We start from the raw sequence: 26208 nt of genomic DNA, 5'->3' as shown, positions 1-26208 counted from the left end.
CATCGACAGAATGAAGGACAAATACCACATGATCATCTCAATAGATGCAGGAAAGGCATTTGATAAAATTCAAGCCATGATAAAAATGATGGATAAATTAGGTATAAAAGGAACACACCTCAACATAATAAAGGCCATCTATAATAACCAATGGCTAATGATATGAGGAATGGGGAAAAGCTGAAAGCTTTCTAAGATCTGGAACAAGACAAGATGTCCACTTTTACCACTTGTATTCAACATAATTCTGGAAGTTCTAGCCAGAGCAATCAGGCAAGAGAAAGAAATGAAGGGTATTCAAATTGGAAAAGAAGTAGTCAAATTGTCACTGTTTTCAGATGACATAATCTCATATGTAATAAACCCCAAATACTCCACCAAAAAAAATTAGAACTAATAAACAAATTCAGCAAAAGTTACAGAATACAAAAATAGATAGAAAAATCAATAGCATTGCTATATGCCACTGGCAAGTTATCTGAAATAGAAATCAAGAGCACATCCCATTTATAATAGCTACAAAAAACACTGGCAGTAAACTTAACCAAAGAAGCAAAAGATCTCTATAATGAAAATTGTAAACATTGATGAAAGAAACTGAAGAGGATTTAAAAAAATGCCCAAACTGCCTAAAGCAATTTACAGATTCCATGCAATCCCTACCAAAATATCAATGACATTCTTCCCTGAACTGGAAGAATACTTCTAAAATTTACATGGAACCACAAAAACACATGCATAGCAAAAGCCATCTTGAGTAAAAAGAATAAAGCAAGAGGCATTGACTTTAAAACATATGATATCATCTCACTCCAGACAGAATGGAGATAATCAAGAATCCAAGCAACAATAAGTGTTGGCAAGGATGCAGGGAAAAAGGTACACTCATACATTGCTGGTGGGACTGCAAATTAGTGCAACTACTCTGGAAAACAGTATGGAGATTCCTCAGAAAACTTGGAATGGAACCACCATTTGACCCAGCTATCCCACTCCTTGGTCTCTACCCTAAAGACTTAAAATCTGCATACTACAGTGATGCAGCCACATCAATATTTATAGCAGTTTAATTCACAATAGCTAAGCTATGAAACCAACCTAGATACCCTTCAATAGATAAATGTATCAAGAACTTGTAGTATATATAAACAATGGAATATTGCTCAGCCTTAAAGGAGAATAAAATTATGGCATTTGCAAGTAAATGGATGGAACTGGAGAATATCATGCTAAGCAAAATAAGTCAATCCCCAAAAACCAAAGGTCAAATGTTTTCTCTGATATGTGGAAGTTGACCTATAATGGGGGTGGCGGGCAGGGATGAATGGAGAAACTTTGTATTGGGCAGAGGGGAGTGAGGGGAGCACAGGGGGCAGGGGAGTGGGAAAGAAGGTGGAATGACATTGACATTATTACCCTAGGTATTTGTATGATTCTATGAATGGTATTACTATATCACTTACTACCAAAGAAATGAATAGTTGTGCTCCATTTGTGCACAAAGAATCAAAATGCATTATGATGTCATGTATAACTAATTAAAACAAATAAAAAGAAAAATTTTAAAAAATAAAATTTAATTAAACCATTGATATCCTAAAAAACAACTACAAAGCTGTAGTAATCAAAATAACATGGTATTGGCATAAAAACAAACATTTAGACCAACAAAATAAAATAGTCTAGAAGTAAACCCACACATCAATAGCCAACTAATTTTTGACAAAAGTGCTAAAAACACCCATCAGAGAAAGGACAATCTTTTCAATAAATAGTTCTGGGAAAATTGGATAACCACATGCAAAAGAATTAACCTACATTCCTCTCTCTTACCAGTTATAAAGATCAAGCAAACCAGATCAAAGATTTAAATATAGGACTTGAAACCATGAAACTACTCAGACAATACAGTGGGGAAGTGCTTCAGAACATTGAAATGGGCAAGGGTTTTTTGGAAAAGCTCTCCAAAATACAGAAAACAAAAGCAAAAAATAGACAAATGGGATTACATCAAAAAAATAGACAAATGGGATTACATAAAAAGTGTGTGTACAGCAAAACAAACAATCAACAGAGTGAACAGGCAAATTATGGACTAAGAGAAAATGTTTGCAAACTATTTGTGACACTGTTGATATTCACAATATGTAAGGAGCTCCAAAAACTCTGTAGGGGAAAAAACTACAATGGGCAATAGATCTGAAGAGAAATTTCTCAAAAGAAGAGTACCACGTACGTAAAAAAAAATCTCAGCATCAATAATCATCAGGGAAATGAAAATTAAAACCACAGACACACAAAAAAAGAAATCACCTCACTATGGTGAGAATGGTTATTCTCAAAAAGACCAAAGATAAAAAGTGCTGGTGAGAATGTGGAGAATAGGGAGCTCTTGCAACTATTGGTGGGACTGTAAATCATGAAAATATATTTGAAATTCCTCAAAAAATTAAAAATATGCCTACCATATTCTCCCAGCAATCCCACTACTGGGTACACATCCAAAGGAAACGAAGTCAAGTGGTTGAAGAGTCATCTGCATTCCCGTGTTCCTTGAGGCACTATTTGTAATAGCCAAGAACTGGAAACAATCTAAGTGTCCATCAGATGATGGGTGGATAGAGAAACATAGATAACGTACACAGTGGAATGTCATTCAGTCAAAAAAAAGAATGAAATCTTGTCATTTGCAACAACATGGATGGAACTGGAGATCACTGTGTTAAATAAAGTAATCCAGGCACAGAAAGCCAGGTACTGCATGGTCCCCACATGCGTGGAATTTTAAAAAGGTTATCTTGTAGATAGAAACTGGGAGTAGAATGTGGTTACCAGAGGTGGGGGAAAGCACGGGTGGGGGAAGGGATGGGGAAATGTCAGTCGATGGGTCCTAAGTTATAGTTAGATAGGAGGAAGAAGTTCTGGTGTGCTGTTATTGCGTAGTAGGGTGACTACAGATAACAATAATGTACTGTACATTTCAGAAGATTAGATAAAAGGAGTTTTAAAGTTTTCACTATATAGAAATGATAACTGTTTCAGGGGATAGATCTGCTTAACCTGATTTCAATAGTATGCAATGTATACATGTATTGAAATACAGCATGGCACCCCATTAATATGTATGATTTTCATGTGTCAGTTAAAAAACAAATTTAAAAAATAAAATAAAACCCAAGGACAACACGGCAGGGAAGAAATTAATATAGGCCAGTATCATACACAACAGAAATGCACAAACTGTAAACAAAATACCGTATTAGCAAATGAAATCCAGACATGTTACAACTAATTGGGCTTATTCCCTACATGGATATGGAATAAATAGAGTGTCAGAGGTACCAGATAAACAGATATAAATAAGAACCAGAATCTTATAATACTCCAAATGTTGAGGTGTCAGCAGAAGATCACTAATCCAAGCAGAAAGATCTCAAACTAAATGAAGAAAGACAGTGATTGGATACCAACACTGAGATAACAGAGATCTTGGAAATATCAAAGACTATAATGCAACCATTGTAAAAATGTAAAAAAACAGACAACTACAAACATGCTTGAAACAAATGAAAAATATAAAGATTCCTAAAGACAGAATATATCCCAGATACAGTGGTGCATTCCTGTAATCCCAACAACTTGGGAGGCTGAGGCAGGAGGATTACAAGTTCAAAGTCAGCCTCAGCAACTTAGCAAGGCCCTAAGCAATTTAGTGAGACCCTGTTTCAAAATAAAAAGGGCTGAGGATGTGCCTAAGTGATTAAGCACCCATGAGTTCAGTCCCCAGTACAAAAAGAAACAAAAGAATATATAAAGAGGAACCAAATGAAAATTCTAAAGAATTGAAAAATATAAAAATCTAAATGCAAAATCTAGTGGCTGGTCTCAACAAAAGAATGAAGGGGACAGAGAAACCAGCAAACTAGACTTTAGAAAAGTAGAGACTACCCATCTGCATAATACAGAAAAAAGGGACTGGAAAGAAGTGAAGAGTGCCTCTAGGAACTGGAGTAGCAAAATAGCTCATGTTTGTATCACTGTGTCCCTAGATGGGGAGGAGACAAGGCAAGGCTGAGAAGAGTACTCAGAGAAACATAGCTGAACACTTCCCAAATGTGCCAAAATATAAACTTACAGATTCAAGAAGCAGAGCCAACCTGAAATAGGATAAAACCAAAGAAATCCAACCAGAACACCAGGACACATCATAAGCAAATTCGTGAAAGTTGAAAACAGAGGGTTGATGTGTTCAAAGAAGCAAGAGAAAAGCTACACCTTCCTTACCAGTGGGGTAAGTTTTTCAAATGACCTACTGGAAACCACAGAGGTTGAAAAGAAATGGCAGTGTTTTTTCCCTCCAAGTGCGGAGGGAAAGAGCTGTCAACCCAGAATCCCATAGTCAGTGAAAATATCCTTCAAGAATGAAGAAGGAAACCAAGAGATTCCAAGATGAAGCAAAATCAGAACACTTTGTCGCTGACTCTACAAGAAGGGTGAAAGGAAATTCTCTACACAGAAAGGGAATGATACAAGAAAGGAACTTGGAGCATTACAAGGGAAGAAAGTACAGGGTAAGCAAAAAGCTGGATAAAAATAACATTCCTTTTTCTCTTAAATTTTCTAAGTTATACTTGATGGTAGGAACAAATTTGTAACACTCCAATGTGGCTCTAAATGTATGTAGAGTAATAAACAGGCAAGCACCATAAGTACCAGCAATTATACTCCTGGGTATTTATCCTAAAGAAATGAGAACATAGGTTCATACAAAAACCTGTACACGAATATTTATAGCAGCTTTCTTTATAGTAACCCTAAACAGGAAACAAGCTGTATGTCCTCCAACAGGTGAATGCCTTAGCAACTATGGTATTCTGACAGGGAATACTACTCAGCAATAAATAGGAAATTGCTGATAAAAGTTACAACCTGGAGAACTCTCCAGAAAATAATGCTGAGTGAAAAAAGTCAACCTCAAAAGGTCACACACCATATGACTTCACCTGTATGGCATACTTGAAATGATAAATTTATAGAAATGGAGAACAGGTTCTTGTTTCCTAGGGATTAAGGAGGCATGGGGTGGAGGGAAGTAGGTGTGACCACAAGAGGACAACGGGAGGACCCCTCATGGTGACAGGAATGTTCATAGCTTCACTGTGTCAATATCCTGACTGTGATATTGTGCTGCAGTATTTCAGTGTGCTACTGTTGGAGGAAAGTACGAGGAGTCTCTCTGCGTTACTTCTTACAACTTCATACGAAGCTAAAATTAGTTCAATACTAAAAGTTTTATTTTTAAGAGATACCAAGAGGGTGAAATATCAAGCCACAGAGTAGAAAAAATTATTTGCAATACACATAAGTGATAAAAGATTATCTTTGGAATAAATAGATAATTCCTATACATCAGTTAAAACAAGAAAGACAATGCAACTTAAAAAGATCGATGGCTTAAGTCACTTTATAAAAGAGGGTATTCAAATGACCAATACACACATCAAAAAAGGTGCTCAACCCAAGTGCAGCGGCACATACCTATAATCCCAGCAGCTCAGGAGGCTGAAGCAGGAGGATTGTGAGTTCAAAGCCAGCCTCAGCAACTTAGTGAGGCCCTAAGCATCTCAGTGAGATTGTGTCTCTCAATAAAATATAAAAAGGTCTGAGGATGCAGCTCAGTGGTTAAGTACCTCTGGGTTCAATCCCCTCCCCCTGCCACACACACAAAAGATCAATTTTATTGATCATCAGGGGAATAAAACTAGGTCCATAGAGAGATACCACAACAGGTTCTTCAGGATGTCTCAAAGGTGAAAAACTGAAATATTAGGTGTTGACCAAGATGAATGTTCTGGAACTCTCAGATTCTGCTAACAGGAAAATAAATCAATGTAAGCATTTTGGAGAGCTGTTTGGCAGCATCTGTTAAATCTGAGCATGTGTATATCCTATGGCTCAATGGTTTCATTCCCTGACACATATCCAACAGAATCGCACATACACTGGCATTAAAAGACATACACGAGAATGTTCGTGGTATTGCTATTCCTCACAGCCCTATGGTGTAAACCACTGAAATCCCCATCAGGGCAGAATGGATACAAAATTGGGGTGTGTTGGTACATATTCATGAAAACATTCAAACATACTTGTTCTTGATGCCTCTCTTTCCCTCAGCACATCCTCATGGCTCCACCTCCAACAACCTAAGTTCCTATACTTATCTACACTGATATCGTCCTCCTCAATTCCACCATCATCTCACACCTGGTTTGCTGCCATAGACTTTTAACTTGTTTTCCTGCTTCCACTCATGAGCCCCTATGATTCTTTATCTGCAAAGCAATCCAAATGGCTTTATTAAAACAAAAATGGGATGACCTCATTCTCTTCCTTAAACCTTCCAGTGAGTTCCCAATTAGGATTAAAACCAACTCCTTGCCATGATTTGGAGGAATGGCATGCTGGTCCTGCTATAGTCTAAGATGTTTTAAAGAGAAAGATCTAAAGATATGCCAAGTGGTTTAAAGGAAGTAAGAGTTTCTTTTTCTATTACACACACAGTCGGAAGGGAGTGCGTCTAGGTCCAGCTGGGCGACCCTGCCAGTCTCCACATGGAGATCCAGAGTGCCTGTGCCTTTCCCTCTCCACTTCTGCTACACCCCAGAATCTGGTCACATGGCACACCCAGCTGTAAGGAGGCTGGGAAGTGTTGTCTTTAAGGTCTCACCCGCAACCCCATCACTACGGAACAGGGAAGAATATTGAGACCCATGTGCCATCTTGGCTTTAGCTTACATCATAGAACCTGGCTGTCTCTCCTGCCTGGTCTTCGCCTCCTCTCTCCCTTGCTGGGGGCCTGGTCTTCTTCCTCATTTTCTCCTTAATCCTCAGGGCCCTTGCTGCAGCCCTGGTCTATATCTGGAATGCTCTTCCCTAGATGTTTAAGTGCCTGGTTCTTTCTTCTCTTTTGGATCTCAGCTCAAGCCTCACTCTTCTGAGAGACATTCCCTCCCTCCCCTCCTCTCACCCATGTCGTTACCTCTAGCACGTATCTCTAGCTTAAATTCTCCTTTACTTACCTGCTGATCATCAGTGTCTCCCACTAGAACGTAAGCACTGGAAGAGCAGAAATGCTGACTTGGCCTAAAGTTACTTTACTCGTTAAAGTAAAACTCAGGCTATTTGCAAGGCTAAAAGTTGCCCACTAGTAGAGGAGATTTTGTGGGGAGGCGTTTTCTGTGTAAACCCAGAGGGTGGAGTCAGGAGCGTCTTACCAGAGACTGGAATCTTGTGCGATTTATCAAAACTATGCAGAGGAGCTGCTCTGGGCTTAATGGGTGGATTCTTGAAAGTAATCCTTGCTGTGGAGGGAATCAAGCCTCGTTCTATCATGTTTAAAATCCCTAAGAAAGAAGGTTGACAGAATTTAAGTCATTTGACCAAGTGTGAGCTCTATAAACTTCACGAATGTAACTTACTCCATTCGTCATCTCCTTTGAAAGGGTATAGCTAGCGCCTTAATCCTTTGGATAAAAAAAAAAAATGGCTATAGTATGCATTCATTTAAGCTTAATATTCTAACTCGAGGAAAATGTCATTTCCAATGGCTGTTACAGGAAATAAAATCGCACGAAGGTAATTTCATTTTAAGGTAGAAATATAATTTCACAGCAAACTAAAACTTCTTGTACTTATGACATTCTCAATCATTGGTAATATTGTTACTCTTTTTAAAATTCAGAGAAATCGGGCACACATTCTTAATAACTAAGGAGATTCTTTGTTGGAAAGAAAGAAAAGAAAACCTGTGTGCTTGAAACCATGCCCCTGTTGTTATAATCAGTCATACTTTATCAAAGAAGGAGTTATCTTCAGACATTTCTCATATCACCAGAAGATATGAATGCTCAAATGGGTTATTTCAGTGTAACTGAGCAACCCGGTTAGTATTAATGCAACTAATTTACAATTCCTGGAACCCATACTGTGTCAGCAAGGCGGGAGCCAAGCCTTTTTAAGGACAAGAGACATTGTTAAATAAGTAAACAAATGAATAAATCAATGAATACATGAATAATTGAACAAAGCCTGCTGCTGGGGGCAGAACTTTCATTAAGGTAGATCTATTGTATCGAAGCCAGAAACGCCAGAAACGCAGAAACTTGGGGACTGTTTGGAGTGAATTTGTGGTAGGGTTTCTGTTTCTCATTGTTCTATTATATAATAGGAAGAAAAGTTAGGAATTCTGGATCTCAACAAATTCCTAGTCTACAAATGGTGTACCAAGTTGGACTAAGTTGAAGGGGTTGTCACAAATTCTAAGAGGGACTGGTATTATTTTGGACTATATTATCTTGCTTTTGAAGATGTTAGTTTTGTGTTTCAGGAATTCAGAAGAATCATCGCTGAAAGGTTGGAGAGCAGATGAGAACATCGCTTGTAACACAATGATTCCAGACAGAAATCTCCACTTTACCTCGAGCAGGTCATTTGGAGGAAGATTTTCTTACTGAAAGTGAAAATTCCTGGGCCCCACTTCAGAACTGTCAGGGCCGCCAGGAACCACCAGAATTGGGCCCAGTAACATAGAAGTTAAATAAACCCTCTAGGTCAATCTTTCCCACTCAAAACTTAAAAACGACTGATCCAGGGCACAACTTTCTAAACCCTCTTTTAAATTAGTAAAAGGTTTTAATTTCTATAACACTAGAACTGGTTGAAATATGTTCTTCAAAATAGCAGTGAGGTAGGATGGGCAGAAAGGGGGCCTGCAGGACAACGCAGGAGTGCCGTGATTAAAGTTCACTTTCATGTGGATTAAAAGTCCAGATTAAATGGTCACTTTCACATACCTTGATCACAAACAGCCTATTTAATCATCGATGAGACCTCCTCCACAGGCACACCGATGTAGTACTGTTCAAAACCACAAAACAAAACACATCAAATACAAAAGAACCCCTAGTTGGTCCTGGTCGACAAGTCCAGTTACCAACACAAAGGGAGACTCAAAACACCGTCTTCAATCTGTGTGGTAGATTTTACATGCATAAATTTGCTTCCCTCCACCCTACTCAAAGAGTGTATTTCCTCTTAAAATCTCATTGATTTTAATCAATGTGTACCTTATTTCAAACCGTCCCTAAATTCCTTTCTGCAATGACATCAAGGAGCTTCATGACCTGAGTCCAGGTCCACCTCCTTTGGAGGAAACCTTCTCAGGCCCCCTGTCCCAGTGACAGGAATATTAGTTCTTTGTCCTCACAAATATTTTCCACCTATAAATTGCAAATCTAAAATGTCCAAGAACTATGCCTGTTTTGCAGAGGTGAGAAACCGGGTTCCTTAAAAATCATTATACTTTAAAGAGTTAGTTTCATTCTCTGAGACTTTTAAAGAATATAAGCATGGTTTTAATCTTTGCTTCAGTACTGGGTTGAAGCAATTTACATAATTTTTGACAAAAGGAAAAGTTAAGACTTTGATGTAAGCAACAGAAATTACTGGATTTTTTTTTTTTTTTTTTTAATGGAGATGCTGGAACTCTGAAGATTACCTGACTCTGTAGAGGCTGTACTTTTGTTTTGATTGTCTATTTTATAATTCTGTAAAGATTAAGATTTAAAATAATGATGAATGTTGGCAAGGATGTGGGGAAAAAGGTACACTTTTACATTGCTGTTAGGACTGCAAATTGGTGTAACTACTTTGAAAATATGGAGACTCCTCAGAAAACTTGGAATGGACCCACCATTTGACCCAGTTATCCCACTCCTTGGCATATACTCAAAGGGCTTAAAATCAGCATACTACAGTGACACAACCACATCAATGTTTACAACAGCTCAATTCCCAATAGCTAAACTATGGAACCAACTTAGGTACCCTTCAACAGATTCTTAGATAAAGAAAATGTGAGAAAAAATATATTATATATATATATGTATATGTATAAAATATAATTGTATGTATTTATATATATATACATATGCATATATATATATATATATATAGTGGAATATCACTCAGCCATAAAGAAGAATGAAGTTATGGCATTTGCCAGTAAACGGATAGAACTGGAAACTATCATGCTAAGTGAAATAAGTCAATCCCCCAAAACCAAAGGCTGAATGTTCTCTCTGATATGTGGATGCTAAAACACAATAAGGGGAATGGAAGAATAGAAGTTCATATACAAAGGGGAATGAAGGGAAGGGAGAGGGAATAGGAAAGACAGTAGAATGAATTCGACATAACTTTCCTATGTTCATATATGAATATATGACCAGTGAAATTCCACATCATGTATAACCACAAGAATGGGAAGTTATACTCCATGTATGTATAATATGCCAAAATACATTCTACTGTCATGCATAACTAAAAAAATGTTTTTAAATTAAAGAAAAAAGATTAAGGTTTAAAGGGCTAGAAATATGATAGTAATGTAAATAATTTGTCTATACATATGAAAATAAGTTCTGTCACATGGAGAACAACTCTTCCATCTAAAAAGCCAGTTTTGCATCCATTTGCAAATTCATTTCAATTTGATTTGTGAATATATCTTATTTGAGTTCTATGAATCACCTGTAACATCTTACTGGTTGCCTCATTTAATTAATGATCTAAATATAGTCTTTGACGTGTTCAATTTACATAATGACTTTACTTTTTTTTTTTTTTAATCATCCTTTAACAGGTTTGGAGGACCCACCAAGAACAGCAAGCATCACCTGAAATCATCAGAAATGGTGTACCTCACAGACAGCCAAGCCCAGGTATTTATTTATTTATTTTTTAAATCCTTGACTTCCATAGGTGAATTCAAAGTGGCATAGAACTTTGTGGAAATTTATTTTTCTAATTTTAATTCTACTCTCTATTGATTTGTTTTTTGGTTCATTTACAGATGACGAGTTATTTCCTGTTGGTAGCTGCGGTGATTGGAATTTAGTAATCTCTGTAAATGGATTAATGTCTTCTAGAGATCTGTTCCCCTGCTGGGTGAAAGAGGATAGAGAAGAGATTTGGTTAGTGTTTATCTGTTGGGAGTTGAAATCAATTAGGAATTTCATGCCCAGGAGGAAGGAAAACAGCTTCAATACTGTAAGTCCATACTGTTAAGTTTTTGTATTTGTGTTTACTTTTCAGCTGTGGCTGAAATTGTAGAATTTCTGGTGCACGCGCCCTGTATCTATGTGTGTGCATGTGTCGCTCAGAAAGCCCATTACCCCTCATTGTTACTGTAGGAGGTTTTCCTGTCTCCAGAAAGCATTAATAAATTAGAGCATAGAGGCCTTTAAAGGAGCTCTGTTTTGACTGACTCATAGAGATAAATAAGGACTTATGTAATAAATTGGATATTCCTAAAATTCTCATAAAATTAAACTTCTAATTCTTTGTGCTCTCCCTGTCTCCCACATTCAGAAATTCTCATTGAGACTCCTTGCTTTTCATGGCAACAGAGTAATCTGCATAGTTTCCATGAGAATCTGTTCTCCTTTTACAAAGATATAAATGGAAAAATCACTTATGCACTCAAGGCCTTGCCTGGAATATTTGAGAATGATGTTTATTTAATCAGGTATGATGAGTCACTTGTAAAGGACTGAGGTTGACTTTCTGGTGCCAGTATTTACAAAGTTCTCCTAGAAAAACTAGCATGGTCCATGGCTAATAGAATTTCCAACATGGTAAGGAAGGCCACATCCTGTAGGCCCAAGAACCTTGGGATGTTTGAAGCAGCTCTAAATAGAAGAAAAGACCCACATTTATAGGTCCTTCTGGAGAATGAAATTTCTTGGCCTTGATTTACCAGCCTTGGGATAGCAAATAATAAACTATTTTAGAAGTTCAATCTGAGATTCCTTATGCAAGCTTTCAGCAAAATAAGTTTTAGGTGTCCTATACAGTAAATTAACATTCTTGCTGCACCAGTGTAACAAATTGGGCCAAACCTAGTGAAACACCAGCCTTATTTTGTGAATAATTTTGTGTGAGATAATTTTGAAAGGAAGAGATAAAGATAGATAAGTGAATTTTATTGTCAAGTTTTGAAATAATCAAAAGAGATACTGGACTTTCAGAATGTACAACTATAATAAACCAATAAAAAATGTGGGGGTAAAAAGAATATTATTTTAAAAAAAGAGATACTGGATACATTTCAATGGAATGCTGGTGTCTGTAGGGACTATCTGAACTTAGGTTTTGACTAGGTTATTTTACATCTCTGTAGACACTAAGGTTAATTTGTAAAACAAACAAACAAAAAATGAAAAATAATGCAAATAAGTCTTATCTATAGATATGAAAATAAAATCTTTGGTCAAGGAACACGCCTCTTCTCATAGAAAAGTCAATTTTGCATCTATCTGCAAATTTATTTCAATATTCTTGATCTACAAATGTGCCTGTTCTTTGAATTCTCCTTTGAACCAATTGTGACTTTTTTCTCTTTTAATTGAGGAGTTAAAGTATTTGATATGAGTTCCTTTTTTATTTTATTTATTTATTTAGTTATTTATTTAGTTTTTATTGTAAACAAATGGGATACATGTTGTTTCTCTGTACATGGTGCAAAGGCATACCATCTGTGCAATCATAAATTTACATAGAGTAATGTTGTTTGATTCATTCTGTTATTTTTTCCCTTCCCCCCACCCCTCCCACCCCTCTTTACCCTCTATACAGTACTTCCTTCCTCCATACTTGCCCCCCTCCCTAACCCTAACTCTAACCCTAACACTAACCCTTCCCTCCTCCCCATTATGTGTCATCCTCCACTTATTAGCGATATCATTCGTCTTTTGGCTTTTTGAGATTGGCTTATCTCACTTAGCATGATATTCTCCAATTTGAATGGGAGTTATGATTTTACTTATTGTCAAAAATTGTCCTTTAACACCGTTGTTCTATTAGATCCTCATAACGTTCTTACTTTCCTGTTGAGTAGATTAGGAATTGGAGGTTTGGTTCACTTTTATTCATTCAGCCAGTATTTCTCCAGAGCCTGTTATGTGTCAGGAACTATTCTGAGGACTGGGGAATGCAGTGGTGAGCCAGAGAGACTGCAAAGACTCCAGCAGTGGCGAAGACATTAAATAAATAAATACACAAATAAATAAAATGTGATAGTTTATGAAAGTTAAGGACAGTTGATTGCGGAAGTGACTTTCACAGGTTGAGGTCAAGGTTAGGCATTCAATTTTGCCTGAAAGTGTGATTGGTCTGATAAGGGGCAGCAAGAAGACCCAAGTGGTTGGACCTGGAGAGAGCAGGAGTTAAGAATGGAGACACAGGCGAGGGCTGGGCAGGCACACCTTGCTCATAGAGTTTAGACTTTATGCTAAGGTCAGATGGTGACCCCTCGCCTGAGGTCATACAGAGCCCAAATTGGGTGTTGGGGTGGGGCGCTTTCTCTTTTTTGGATTTAGCCAGATAATTTTTTTAAAAGTAAGGATTTTTGTTGTGCATTTTCCAAAATGAGTTTCTCTTGTGGATACTACTCGTGTTTCACCTCATGCTGGACTCGCCAAGACCTGGGGTGAGATTTAAATGACATTTAAGCACAGAACACCTGAAAAATCTTGACATTCTAGCGACATTTCTGTGGCTCGTGCTTTCCTGATGCCCATGTTACCTTGCATAATACCAGACATATGGCAAGGACTCCATAAATATATGTCAATTAATTGGTTGATTAATTACAAATATTATGGTAGACCATGTGTTCTCTGATAGATAATTTAGAGATAAAAATGTGATTTTTTTTTTTTTCTGTACCAAGTGGCTGTGATTTACCTTTGTTTTGTAGCATTTGTTAATTTGGTAAAGCAAGGATTAATTGATTGATTCAGTCATTCATTCACCATTTCTATCCTAATTGATCCACTTAAGAATATAAGATGATACTAAAGCAAGAAATAGAAATCTTTCTGCTGTTACCCATTATTTGCAGGGAGCAGCTATTACATAAACTAACCAGAAAGCATATGTCACAAAGATTTCTGAGCAATGGTTCATAACTAGGGAAGAAATAGTTACCATTGTAGAAAACAAATTTAGAGTCTCAGATTCTCCACCGCCAGTGGATGAGAGTTCAGCGGAAAGAGGAAACAGTAGCTAGGAGACAGAATGTCCAGGCACCAGAAGAACCCTTGGGAACCAACTCTGGGTCCTAAATACTCCGAAAAACAAAGAGAAAGTGATACAGGAATATCTAAAGACCGCCCCACTCAGTTATATTTGAGACCAGAAAAGGAATCCACTTAGGCTCTCTTTTAACACTTCCACCAGTTAAATTGAGTGGTAGGGAAAAGTAAGAGAGTTACACAGTGACATTCAAACCTTAGGCATTCATTCACTTACTCTTTCATTTGCTCGTTAATTCATTCAACCACCAGTTAGTATCTACAAAATGCTGCGTATGGTTGTAGGCAGTGGGTATGCTAAGGTAAGGGTGATATGGTCTTTTTGCTTAAAATCTAGAAATCCATTGATTTCACAACACTATAATCTAGACCAAGCTATGCATAGTTTAAATGCCAGTTGCATTAATTTGGATTTCATGTTTCTGCATAGTAATATGCTGAAGTAAAATTTTTAAATGCTCTCAGAATAGCATCAGAAATTGCTCAGAAAACTTGATAACTTCTAATAATACCACATGAACATAATAAAAATTTAATAAATAATAACACCTAAAGCAATAATAATAACATCTAAATCAATAATAAATCCATGGAATGAAGGATTTTCGAGGTGAAAGGGACTCTAGTGACCACCTAGTCTAACCTCCTGATTTATAGAGGAGGAAATACAGGTCATTGCAAATATCTGACTTGCTTGAGGTTGCTTAGAAAAAGCAGTGACTGAGTCAGGGCCCAAACTCAGGCCCTGACTACCTCCGTGTCCTTTCCCTTACATTCCAAAACACAGAACATGGCTACAGAGTCACTAACCTTTACTGGCATCCTTTTGTAAGACTGGTATGGGGATGAAATAAGGATCCGCGCGATGAGAAGAGGGCAGAACTGTGAGGTTGGATATAGTGGACCCTTTCATTAACTTCTGAGCCTTCACCTAGTTGATAAAAAAATTCATTTTCAGCAGACATTTTTGCCTTTGCAATGAACACAGTTTTCTTCTTGTAAACAATAAATAAGGTTATGAATAGTTTCATTAAGTTTTAATAAAGTAGCAATATCAGCTCCAATTTCATTGCTCATGAGTACCCTGTGCTATTGTCTACTGTCAGGATTTTGTGTAATTTAAAATAGTTAATTAAATCCAATTAACATGTGGTGATTTCCACTATGCAAAGTCAGTACAGTAGTTAATAAAGGAACTATTAAGATTTTGTTCAATTTTAATGACTACAATATAAAAGTGCTAAATCTTAACACAGGAGGTTTTGAATACAGCAAAGTTTTGTATAGACACATTCCCCGGGAAATAAATATTAGAGTTTTGAGGTTAAAAAATAAAATGGGAGAATTTAAAAATAAACATATAATTCAATATTAACAGGTTAAATATAAACACTGAATGGACTCTAGCAGATCTTAGAAACAGTTAAAGATATGATGTCTCTATCAGTCACAGGAGCTAATTACTTTTCCTAAAGTCATAAAATGCTTTTATTATAGTTATGAAATATGAATTATTTCTATTAAATGGCTTCTAGATTTTAAGGATTATTTGTACTGAATATAAATCACATTTAATTGTAAGGCCCAAGTACACTATTTTTACCTTTATTATGGGGGGTTATGAATTACCTGGGCCTTGCAGTAGGGAAAATGCAACTGTCTGGTATTTACAGACTGATTTAAATGTTCAAGTCATGATTTTTAAAACATTAATTAATTTGCATAACTTCCAAGGGAACTAGATAATGGTTTGCTATTTAATGAGGAACTCAAGACTGAAAGTTAGTAGACCTGCTTCAGGTCACGCAGGGTGCTAGACGTACACAGATTACTCCATTTTAACATAAGTCTGATTTTACATTAGTGAAATTTGCCCTTGGACTCAGTTGTACCACACCTTATTGCTCATTAAGGCTTGAGGATCTTGAGGAAAGGGAATTTTTCTCAAGTCTTGTGGGAAAGAAAGAAAATCGTTTTACAAATTAAGTATTTATTGGTTGAGAAATGCCTGCGTGAACAGGTGTTAGGAGGGACTCTGCTGCCAGGATGTGGCGTTAAGGGGAAAGTGTAAAGCAGTCACTCACTGCCCCTGTGAACGCTGAACTCCAGTGATATTAGTAAATAAATAAGTAGAAATAATATTGTGTGTGTATGTGTGTGGGGGGGTGTTGTTGTTGGGGCTCAAACCCAGGGTCTCGGGCATGCTAAATAAGTCCTCTACCAAAGAGCTACTCCCCCAGCCCACAAGAAATTGTAGTGGGCAAGTGAAAACAGTCCGCCTGCTTCCGTGTGAGTTGGGAGGGGAAGGGAGGCCCTGGGTGAGTGTGAGGGAACCCCAGCGTTGCTGATGCACTGGTTGCTCTCTGCTCTCCCCTGCCCTTCTTCCTTCCAGACACGAGCAGGGTCCAGGATCTCCTAATCTGGGAGGCTGAGATAATTCCCCAGTGCGCTGTGCCCCAGAAGCAGCACATACACAGCAAGGACATACAGTATCAAAAAGGGCAGGGTCTCCATTTGTCTGACTGATATTAGAGTCAGCGAAGCAAAGGCAAACTGAAGGAAGAGAAAAAGACGCCACGTACATAGAATTGTCAAGTACTGTGAAGATGTAAAATATAGGTTTGGCAGATTGGGAGCCCGGATCATAATTTATCTGGATTTTCTGAAAGCCTTTGATAAAGAGCACCTGACAACAAAAGAAGCAGGATCCAGCATAAAACACAGTGTATAGAAGGACACGGAGGAGGGGTGGAAAGCAGGTTCTGTCTGGATTCTGCCAGGCAATGAGCACATCCATAATGCTGCTTTCTTAAGTCTTTAAATTGCATCAATCTAAACAATGCAAAAACCAGACCCAAGGACTATGCTGAAAAGGGGAGTGTGTGTATAGGGGCAGACAGGGGAGGGTTGCAGTTTATAGAAACAGAATAAATCCCTCAGGCAGTGTCACTAGATATGAAACATCTGCCATCCTGTCCCTTTCCCACAGTCAGGACAACCGCTTCTGCATGCGCTTGGTTGGAGGGAGAAGGAATGCAACAACCTTCAGTATTTACTGAGCACTTACTATGTAACACTAACTTTAATACAAAAAGCATTAAATTTCATGAGCAATGGAAAAGCTAAGGGCTATGGGAGTGCAGAAGAGGGAGCAATTAACTCTGCCTGCTGGTGCTGCAGAAGGCTTTCCAGCGACTCTCCGCCCTGACTGGAAATTAGGATCACTAGGGGAGCTTTATAAAAATACTGCTGCCTAGGCCCCAACCTTGGGCAATTAAATCAGAATAGCTGAGTTGGGGCCTGGGTCTTGGTATTTTTCTAAAGCTCCCCAGGTGATTCTGATGCACAGCGAAGGTTGAGATGTACTGAAGTGAATGATATTTAAAATGCATCTTAATGGAGGCATCGGGCTGCATTAGGTGGAGGAGAGAGTACAGTCATGGGCAGAAAGAATGGTGACAACGAGGTAAAACCACAACATGAAGACTTCACCAAGGAGAGGAGCGCCATGTGGCTGGACCAGTGTGCACGAATCAGGAGCGGGCTGGAGAACAGACTGGAAAGGTGGGTTGAGAGGAATTTGAATTAAAGAAGGCAGCTTTATGAATGTGCTGATTGCCTAACAATTTCAAATATCATCTGTTTCTGTGCTTTATATTGTCTCTTCTGTGAGAACCATGTTTGTGAAATCTCGTATAGTGATATAAGAAATAACATATTATAAAAGAGTCATAAATAGAACAATGTCTTTTATATTTGGTCCTTCATTACCATTTCTAAAACTGAAATTCAGAACTTTATTGCTTTATGCCCAAACCTTCAACAATAGCTTATAATTTTCCAAAATTTTAGAAAATATGTAAAACCTGAAAAAAGAAAACAGCAATCATATCCCATCAGCCAGAATTAAACATTGTTGATATCTTGGTATTTTTGCTTCCAGTGTTTTCAAATAGAAAAACCATTCTAGTTTATTATTCTGGTACAGATGATATATGCTCATTATAAAGATTCTAAACAATGCAGAAATACACAAGATGAAAGTTTAAGAAACCATGCTGGATATCATTAGGAGATTCATCATTCCTAGTATCTTTAAAATGATTGATGCATCAATGTAAATAAATAGGATTTCTATTACATTATTAAATTTGACATGAATTTAATAGGACAGAAAAGAACTGAATTAAACTCGACAAATTATTAAACTTCAAATATTTCTTTAGCACGAGGCCTCTGAACTAAAGAAGGTTCTCAGTATAGGCTGGCAAGCTTTTTCTTGAATGATCAGCCATGTGGACTTGGTGCAGGCCTGTCTGTGTAGCTGGAAAGCAACAGGGAGTCTGGAAATAAAAGGGTGAATCTGTGTGCTGAGGTCTGAACATGTGTCCCCTCTGATTCATATGTGGAAACCTCCTCTCTGATGTGATGATATCAGGAGGTGGGACTTTGGGAGGGAATTAGGTCGTAAGCATGGAGACCTCATCCTTTTTAAGGATGGGCTTCATGCCCTTATCTAATTATCACTTTTCCACCAAGTGAGGACACAATAAGAAGTGTCAATCTATGAACCAAAAGCAGGCCTTCACTAGACATCAAATGGAAAAGGCTTGATTTTAGACTTCCCAGTCTCTAGAACTAGAGAAATTAATTTCTGTTGTTTTGAGCCACCTAGTTTATTTTACCTTGTTATAGTAGGCTGAATGAACTAACATTGTATTCCAGTGAAACTTAATTTACAAAAACAGGTGGCCAGCCTTTAGGCAGTAGTTTGTAGACCCCTACTATATGGTTAAATAAAGGTAATTATGAAAAACATTTGGAGTTTTGTTGCCATGTGTTATTACTATGGACAGTTTATCCAAGCTTCAAAAGATGAGAACATTAGGGTTCTCTTGGGACTCCCATCTCCTCTCCCTCACCACCCAGTTTTGGATTATTGTTTCTACATTGTCCATACTTATAATATTCACATTCCATTTTGATGCCATAATTGCTATGGTTGTTTAGTTCTACTTGTACATGAATCCAAAGATCACCAATAGTCTTTTGTCTCAATCAGCACGACCAAACTCTCAGGTCCGGTGAGGGATGAAGGGGGATTGGAAAATAAAGATTCACAGACAGATCTTGAAGATTAAGCTGGGATCAGGTGCAGCCTGCTCTCTAATGGAGATGCAGATCTAAAGAATTATGCCAGCAATCTTTATTTATATATGACTCATTATCAGGTTAAAGACGATGCAACCATTATTCTTGGTATTCAGGGAAGTTACAGAAACTATGACATCCTATGTAGCTTTTCCACAGGTGCAATCAATAGTTGCAAAGTGCAATGTTAGGAGCTTTGTGTAGCTCTCAGGAAAGTCCATTGTTTTTAAAGTTACTGTAAGGCGGGCAGGAACTGGAGAAGGTGAGCTGGTGAAACATTAAGGTTGTCTAGCATAAGAATTCCTTCCTTCCCGGGAGCTGTGTGCCTGAGATCAAGGTTAGAACTGATAGGGCTTGTGCACAGAGCCTCCTCATGCAGGGCATTGCCGCAGTAGCTAGGCATCCTGTGCCCTTGCACAGAAACATTCCCAGGAACCGGGCATGCCTCAGCCATGAGGGCATCAGAGACCCCTGATCTCAGTAACTGCTCCCCCATCCTCTGTCACCACTCTCAACGGCTTTTTCTCATGGCTTCTCTGTACTAGCATTCTTTGATTGATTTCTTAATAGACTGGTTTTGGTTATCAAATAGTTATTTCCAACAAGTATTCATGGGTCCTTCACATGCCTGAATCTTTCTACTTGAATTGTCCTGAGTCATCCTTTCTGTTTTCAAAACTTTGCGCACACTGGCCATTGTCTTCTATGATGAATATTGTGCAATCTGGTGCCAGTCTGATTTTATTTTTACCCTTTGTATGTGATTTAATTTCTTACTGCCTGGATGTCTGAAACATTCTTTGTCTTTTAAATTCAGACACTTAACTATGACATAATTTATGTTACATATTCTAAATAAAAATTTTCTGGGATTCAGTGTTTCCTTTCCACTTGCCGATTCAGTTCTTTCTTCAATTTGGGAAATTTTTCATATATTATATTAATGAATATATCTTCTCTTTCCTTTCATGGGTTCTCTGTTTTAGAGATACCAAATATTTTTATATGTGGCTCATCTTTGGTTTTCATATTGTGGTACCTAACTATTCATTCTTTAGAGCCTACTTCCTTTCAGAATAGGACATCTAGTTTTAGTTAGGCACGTGGTTATCTAATTACAGACCACATTTCCCAGTATCCCTTATGGCTAAATGTGGGTATGTGACCAAATTCAGGCCAATAAGATGTTAGGGGAACCTCTAGGTCATCCTCAGAGGACTTGCCCTGGACTATCTATTCTTCCTAGGGCCTGAAACATGGGTGCAGAGATGAGCTAGCTCCACCACAGGAGTGAGAAAGCCCGTAACCGCTGAAGGGGGTTATGGAGTTGATGGAGCAGAGGTAGAAGAAACCACCTCTTGGATGACCACGTGGAGCACAACTGTTCTTCCAAACTTGGACTTCTCCGCTGTGGACTATTTCGTGAATGTAAAATAAACTTGTTCAAATCATTACACTTTTTGGATTTTTTTTTACAGCAGTGTAATTTGTACCAACTTGATATGCATATCTTTCAGCTTCTAATTAATTTCCTTGGTCTTTTCTCTCTGCATTTACTGTGATTACAGTCTTTTCTCCATATCAATATTTCAATAATCAGCAGTGTCTGTTCTTTCTATTTATAGTTTATTTATTAGTTCCATAAAGTATTTTGGTATTCAATTTGTTTCCTTATGTCTGAAATCTCCCTTTTTATCTCATTTTACTATTCTATCATCTCATGTTTGAGCTCTAGTTTTACTTAATTTATGTTCTTGTCAAGCTGTGCGATTATGTGAAGAAATTGTGAAAAAAATTCCTTCTGTTCCTTGAGTTATAATTTTTTCGACTCTCTTTTGCAGTTCACAATTTCCCTCCTTTGTTCTCCCCTCCCTTTCTTTTATTATCTGTGAGTGAGACACTGACATGGAGAAAATACAATGACCATAATAAATCAGTCAAATGACCGTATCATTTCTTTCCCTCCATGTGTACCTGGGCAGCTCATCCAGATATTCTACTTGCTGTGATGCAGGATCTCCTCCCCCATTTTCTGGTTCAAGTGTGTTTTCTCTCCCAGCACCGTGTTAGAATTGGGGTTTCTTCACCTTTATGTTACCTGAGGGCTTGGATGGAGGAAGCTTGGTTGAGCAGGTATGTAATCTTTGTTAAAATATTTAGGTCCTTCTCCCTCTCCTGAGGTTTTGATAAGCATCCTATATCAGGGATTTTCTACCTCATGAGGATGAGGACATTCCTTCCTACCCTCAACATTAAGGACTTTGAAACATCTGGGTGGAGACCCGTCACTTCTTTCAGGAAGAATCAGACAGATTTTATCCCAATTTCCTTGGTCTTTTCCTTGGTCTTCCTGTTTCTTTTTCTTTCTTTCTTTCTTTTTTCCTTCCTTTTTCCTTTTTTGTAAACAAAGCTTTATTGAAACATGGCTCCAGCTGCTTCTTCTAAGTCTCCTTAGAAGAAAGAGAGAGAAAAAAAAGGCCCACTTGATTGTCTTCTCTCCAGATTTGATATTATTTTTGAGAATTCCAACAAATTGATAATTTGCTTGTACTTCTGAGGAGTTGGAAGGGGGCTGGGATTGGAGCCATATGACACCTCTTTACTCTGCTACAGAATCTCCTGTGTGGTGAATGGTTAAAATTGTGTGCAACCTGCACAAACAGATTCAACAACCCTGCCCTAGTCCCCTTCCCCATATTATGGACAGAGAAACTAATGACCAGGAGGGGACAGAACTAAGAGTGCATGTCACAGCACCATGGCCATTCAGAAACTACATTTCCCAGCTTCCCTTCCTGTTTCATGTGGCTTTGTAGTTATGGCCAGGAGTCTAGGAACCACAGCGATCCTACTGGTTGGAATACAGACATGTGGTAGGAGCTGAGCTGTTAGCTGTAAGGTGGAAAGTGTACATGTATCTGATGTTGGAAAACTGACATATCAGCCCAGCCACAAATTGCTTCTGCTCAAACTGTACATGAGAAAGCATCAATATTTGTCATGTTTGACCTACTGTTATTCATTACCTTTGTTGACGTAATTAATATGGGGCATTTTTATTTACCCAGATGGCGTCCCTCTGTGGCAACTTCAGCATAAGTATATCTTAAATTTGCTCAGGATACACCAAATTTGGGAAAAAAAATAAAATTTTATTTCATTTTTCCAATTTGGGGGATCTGAATATTTCAAACTTTGTATATAAAGCAAGAATTTATTATTTTTATGTCTTATTTTGAATTTATATAATCCAATTTCAGTGTTACTAAAATTCGGCATCACTGTTTTTGGATCTGCTATCAGGTTCCTGTCACCCTTTAAAACTAGTTTAAAAGTAAATTCTTTTAGGAAATCACTTCTGATTTCTTTATCCTCAGAGTCCCTATACTTTCCCTTTCCATGTACATATAATGTAAATATTTGTAGACAATCTCAAAGGCATTGCACAATTCAGAGCTTACATAATTTATCATCTCATTTTAAGAATGACTATAGTGAAAATTTTTTTAAAATAACACAAGTGAAAAAAATGTTCAACATCTCTAGTAATTAGTGAAATGCAAATCAAAACTAAGATTTCATCTCACTTCAATCAGAACAATTATCAAGAATACAAGCAACAATAAATGTTGGCAAGGATGTGGGGAAAAAAGGTACACCTAAATAGCATTGGTGGGAATGCAAATTGGTGTGCCTGTTATGAAAAGCAGTGTGGAGATTCTTCAGAAAACTTGAAATGAAACCACCATTTGATCCAGTTATCCCACTCCTTGGTTTATACCCAAAGGACTTAAAATTAATATACTACAGTGACACAGCCACATCAATGTTTATAGCAGCTCAATTCACAATAGCTAAACTATGGAACAAACCTAGGTGTCCTTCAACAGATGAACAGGTAAAGAAAATGTGGTATATATATATACAATGGTATATTACTCAGCTCTAAAGAAGAATGAAATTCTGGCACTTGCTGGTAAATGAATGGAGTTAGAGAATATCATGTTAAATGAAATAAGCCAAACCCCCCCAAAAAAAGATTGAATGTTTTCTCTGATATGCAGATGCTAATTCACAATAAGCGGGGGGTATAGAAAAGAATGGAGTTACTTTATATTAGGTAGAGGGGAGTGAAGGGAGGGGAAGGAGTATGGGGGAAAGAATGATAGTAGAGTGAAACAGACATTATTACCTCCTGTACATGTATGAGTGCATGACCAATGTGATCCTGCAATATGTATAATCAGAAGGGTGAGAGATTACACTTTATTCATGTATGAGCTATCAAAATGTATAAATGCATTCTACTGTCATGTAAACTAATTAGAACAAATAAAATAAAAAATATTTTAAAATAAAATAAAATTAATGATGCTATCATAAACATAAAAAAAACACTGGGAAAGAGCAAATAATATTAATATTAATAGCAAATATTTTCTTTATGATAAAGGCAGTACAATGGCAAGACACCATAATGGCTTATGTACCCTTCTGGTAATGGTAGAGTTATAACAAACTTACTCTCCTGAAGATAACCATTATAAACTCTGAACAATATATTAGAAAAACAGCTATTTGAAGATTCTAAAAGAAAGCAGGCAGAAGTGAAAGGGGAGCTGATCTTGAAAAGGGGGAACTCCATCAGTTGAGAATTATGTATGTGTGACTTCTGGCCTAAAAGTACTTCTTAGCCTGTGAGATAAGGAATGGCTATAGTTTAAGAAGAAAGTCACAGTCCTACTGACTTGAGAAGTCAGAAGATAGTTTAGGGCTGTCATTAAAGCTGAAAATATGGTGAATCCCAGAAATGAGGAAATTGTATGGAGTGGGGAGGGGACTCCAAAATTTACAAATGCATGGCATATAAATCCTTGGTTGACTTCTGAGCCACACGTATGTGGAAGAGATTCTAAGAAGCCTGAAGAAATGCAATAATTAAAGGTTTAAAAAAGCTGATTGGAGTTCAGCTGCTACTAACCATAGCAAAGGTAGGGTTTCAGATTTGATTCTTGTCAAGTTAACAACCTACTTGAATAGGAATCAACATTAGAAGGCAAAGTAACAGAATTCAAGGTATTGTCAACATATCATTTATGATATCCACAACAATAAAAGTTACTATACAAGGAACAGAACAAGGTAGCCCATAGTGGAAATAAAAAAGTAGTTAACAGAGACATCTAAGGTGACTCCGAGGCTGGAATTAGTAGATAAGGATTTCAAAATTGCTATTATACATATTTTTAAAATCCTAAAGGAAAATATAGTTATAGTGAATTAACAAATGGAAAATCTCGGTAAAGAAATCATAAAAGGAACCAAATGAAAATTCTAGAATTATAAGTAAAATATCTAAAATGACAAATCCATGTTGGGCATAGTGTCACATGTAACGTCAGTAGCAATGTCAGTAGCTCTAGAGCTGAGATAGGAGGATTGCAAGTTCAAAGCCATCCTCAGCAACTTAGTGAGACCCTGTCTCAAAATAAGAAATGAAGCAAGGACTGGGGATGTGAATCAGTGGTTAAGCACCCTTGTGTTCAATCTTTGGTACCAATAAATAAATTAAATAATTAATTAACAACAAAATAAAATGACAAATCCATTAGATACGCTTAACACCATATTGGAGTGGGCAGAAAAAAGGATAATTAACAGGAAGAGAGATCAGTAGATATCACCTAATATGAAAAACAGAAAGGAAAAAATACTTAAAAAGAATAGCTCCTCATGGACCTGTGACACAATATCATGTTGTATAACTTGTATATAGTTAAGTCCCATAAGAAAAAGAGAGAGAGAATTGTGGAAAAATAATTAAAAAAAAAATAATGGTCAACCATCCTCCAATTTTGTGAAAAACAAGCTTACAGGTAGAGCCTAAAAGCTGCATGCAATGAACTATAAGGAGGACAAACATAAAGAAAACCATGAATAGCACACCATGATTAAACCTTTGGAAGAAGAGACAATGAAAAAAATATTAAAAGTAGCCAGAAAAGAAAACACATTATATATATGAGATCAATATTCCAAACATTGGCTGACTTCTCAACAGAAACAACAGAACTTTAAAACACTGAATAAGAAAACAAAAGATTAATACAATTGATAAACCCCAGCAAGAGTAATCAAGAAGAGAAAGTGTAAATCACCATTATCAGAAATAAAAGAGGATACTTAACTATATTTCCTACATTTTTTAGAAAAAGATAATAAGGGAATATTTTATGCCAATAAATTTGGCAAATGTAAATAGGGAAATTCCTTGCAACACCCACCCTACCAAAACTGACCGAAGAAGAAACAGAAAACATGAATAGCCCTATATCTATTAAATAACATCCTCATTGCACAATGGGGAATTATGCAAAGATTAGTAAATATGTGGTTCTAGAAATAAAAGTGACACAGGTTTACAGAAAGGTCAATGTCAAACCTTCAGGAGTCTCATGAAACAGAGACATGAATTTAAAAGGCAGGATTAGAAAGCTGCATGATAAAAAGGCTCCAGTTATCCCATTTTCAGATACAGTCATTCACCACATAGGGATGTTTCTGTCAGTGATGGACTCCACCTACAATGGTGGCCTCATCAGATTACATGAAGCTGAAAGATCCAGCAATGTCATAACCTTCATAACACTATAGTGCAGGGCATTCCTCATGTTTGTGTTGATGCTGGTGTAAACAAACCTACTGCATTGCCAGTTGTAAAAAAATACAGTGTATGCCATTATGTACAGCACGTAATGCTTGATAATGGTAATAAACAACTGTGTGACTGGATAACCTATTTACTTATTCATCATATACACATTTTAGAGCATACTCCTTATACTTACTTTTAAAAATGTTTCCTATAAAACAGTATATTGTATTACTCTGGCAGCAG

General features: G+C 37.2%; 1 protein-coding gene across 5 annotated transcripts in view; it reads right to left on the bottom strand.

Annotated features, from left to right (window-relative positions):
• IQCH (IQ motif containing H) overlaps positions 1-26208 on the bottom strand; it is a 198932-nt gene that overhangs the window by 117529 nt on the left and 55195 nt on the right. For 3 of the 5 annotated variants that reach the window (XM_079129578.1, XM_079129580.1, XM_079129579.1), the window contains 2 exons: positions 14970-15090; positions 7278-7406 (listed from right to left, as the gene is read on the bottom strand). In XM_079129578.1, coding sequence (XP_078985704.1) covers positions 7278-7406; positions 14970-15090 — 250 coding nt within the window. Of the gene's footprint in view, positions 1-7277; positions 7407-8855; positions 8920-14969; positions 15091-26208 lie in introns of those variants that run through there. The other 2 variants (XM_079129582.1, XM_079129581.1) reach the window with 2 other exon arrangements.

The sequence above is a fragment of the Sciurus vulgaris genome (genome assembly GCF_902686455.1).
Source record: "Sciurus vulgaris genome assembly, chromosome: 2".
Lineage (NCBI taxonomy): Eukaryota > Metazoa > Chordata > Mammalia > Rodentia > Sciuridae > Sciurus > Sciurus vulgaris.
This window is presented reverse-complemented; position numbering and strand designations above follow the sequence as displayed.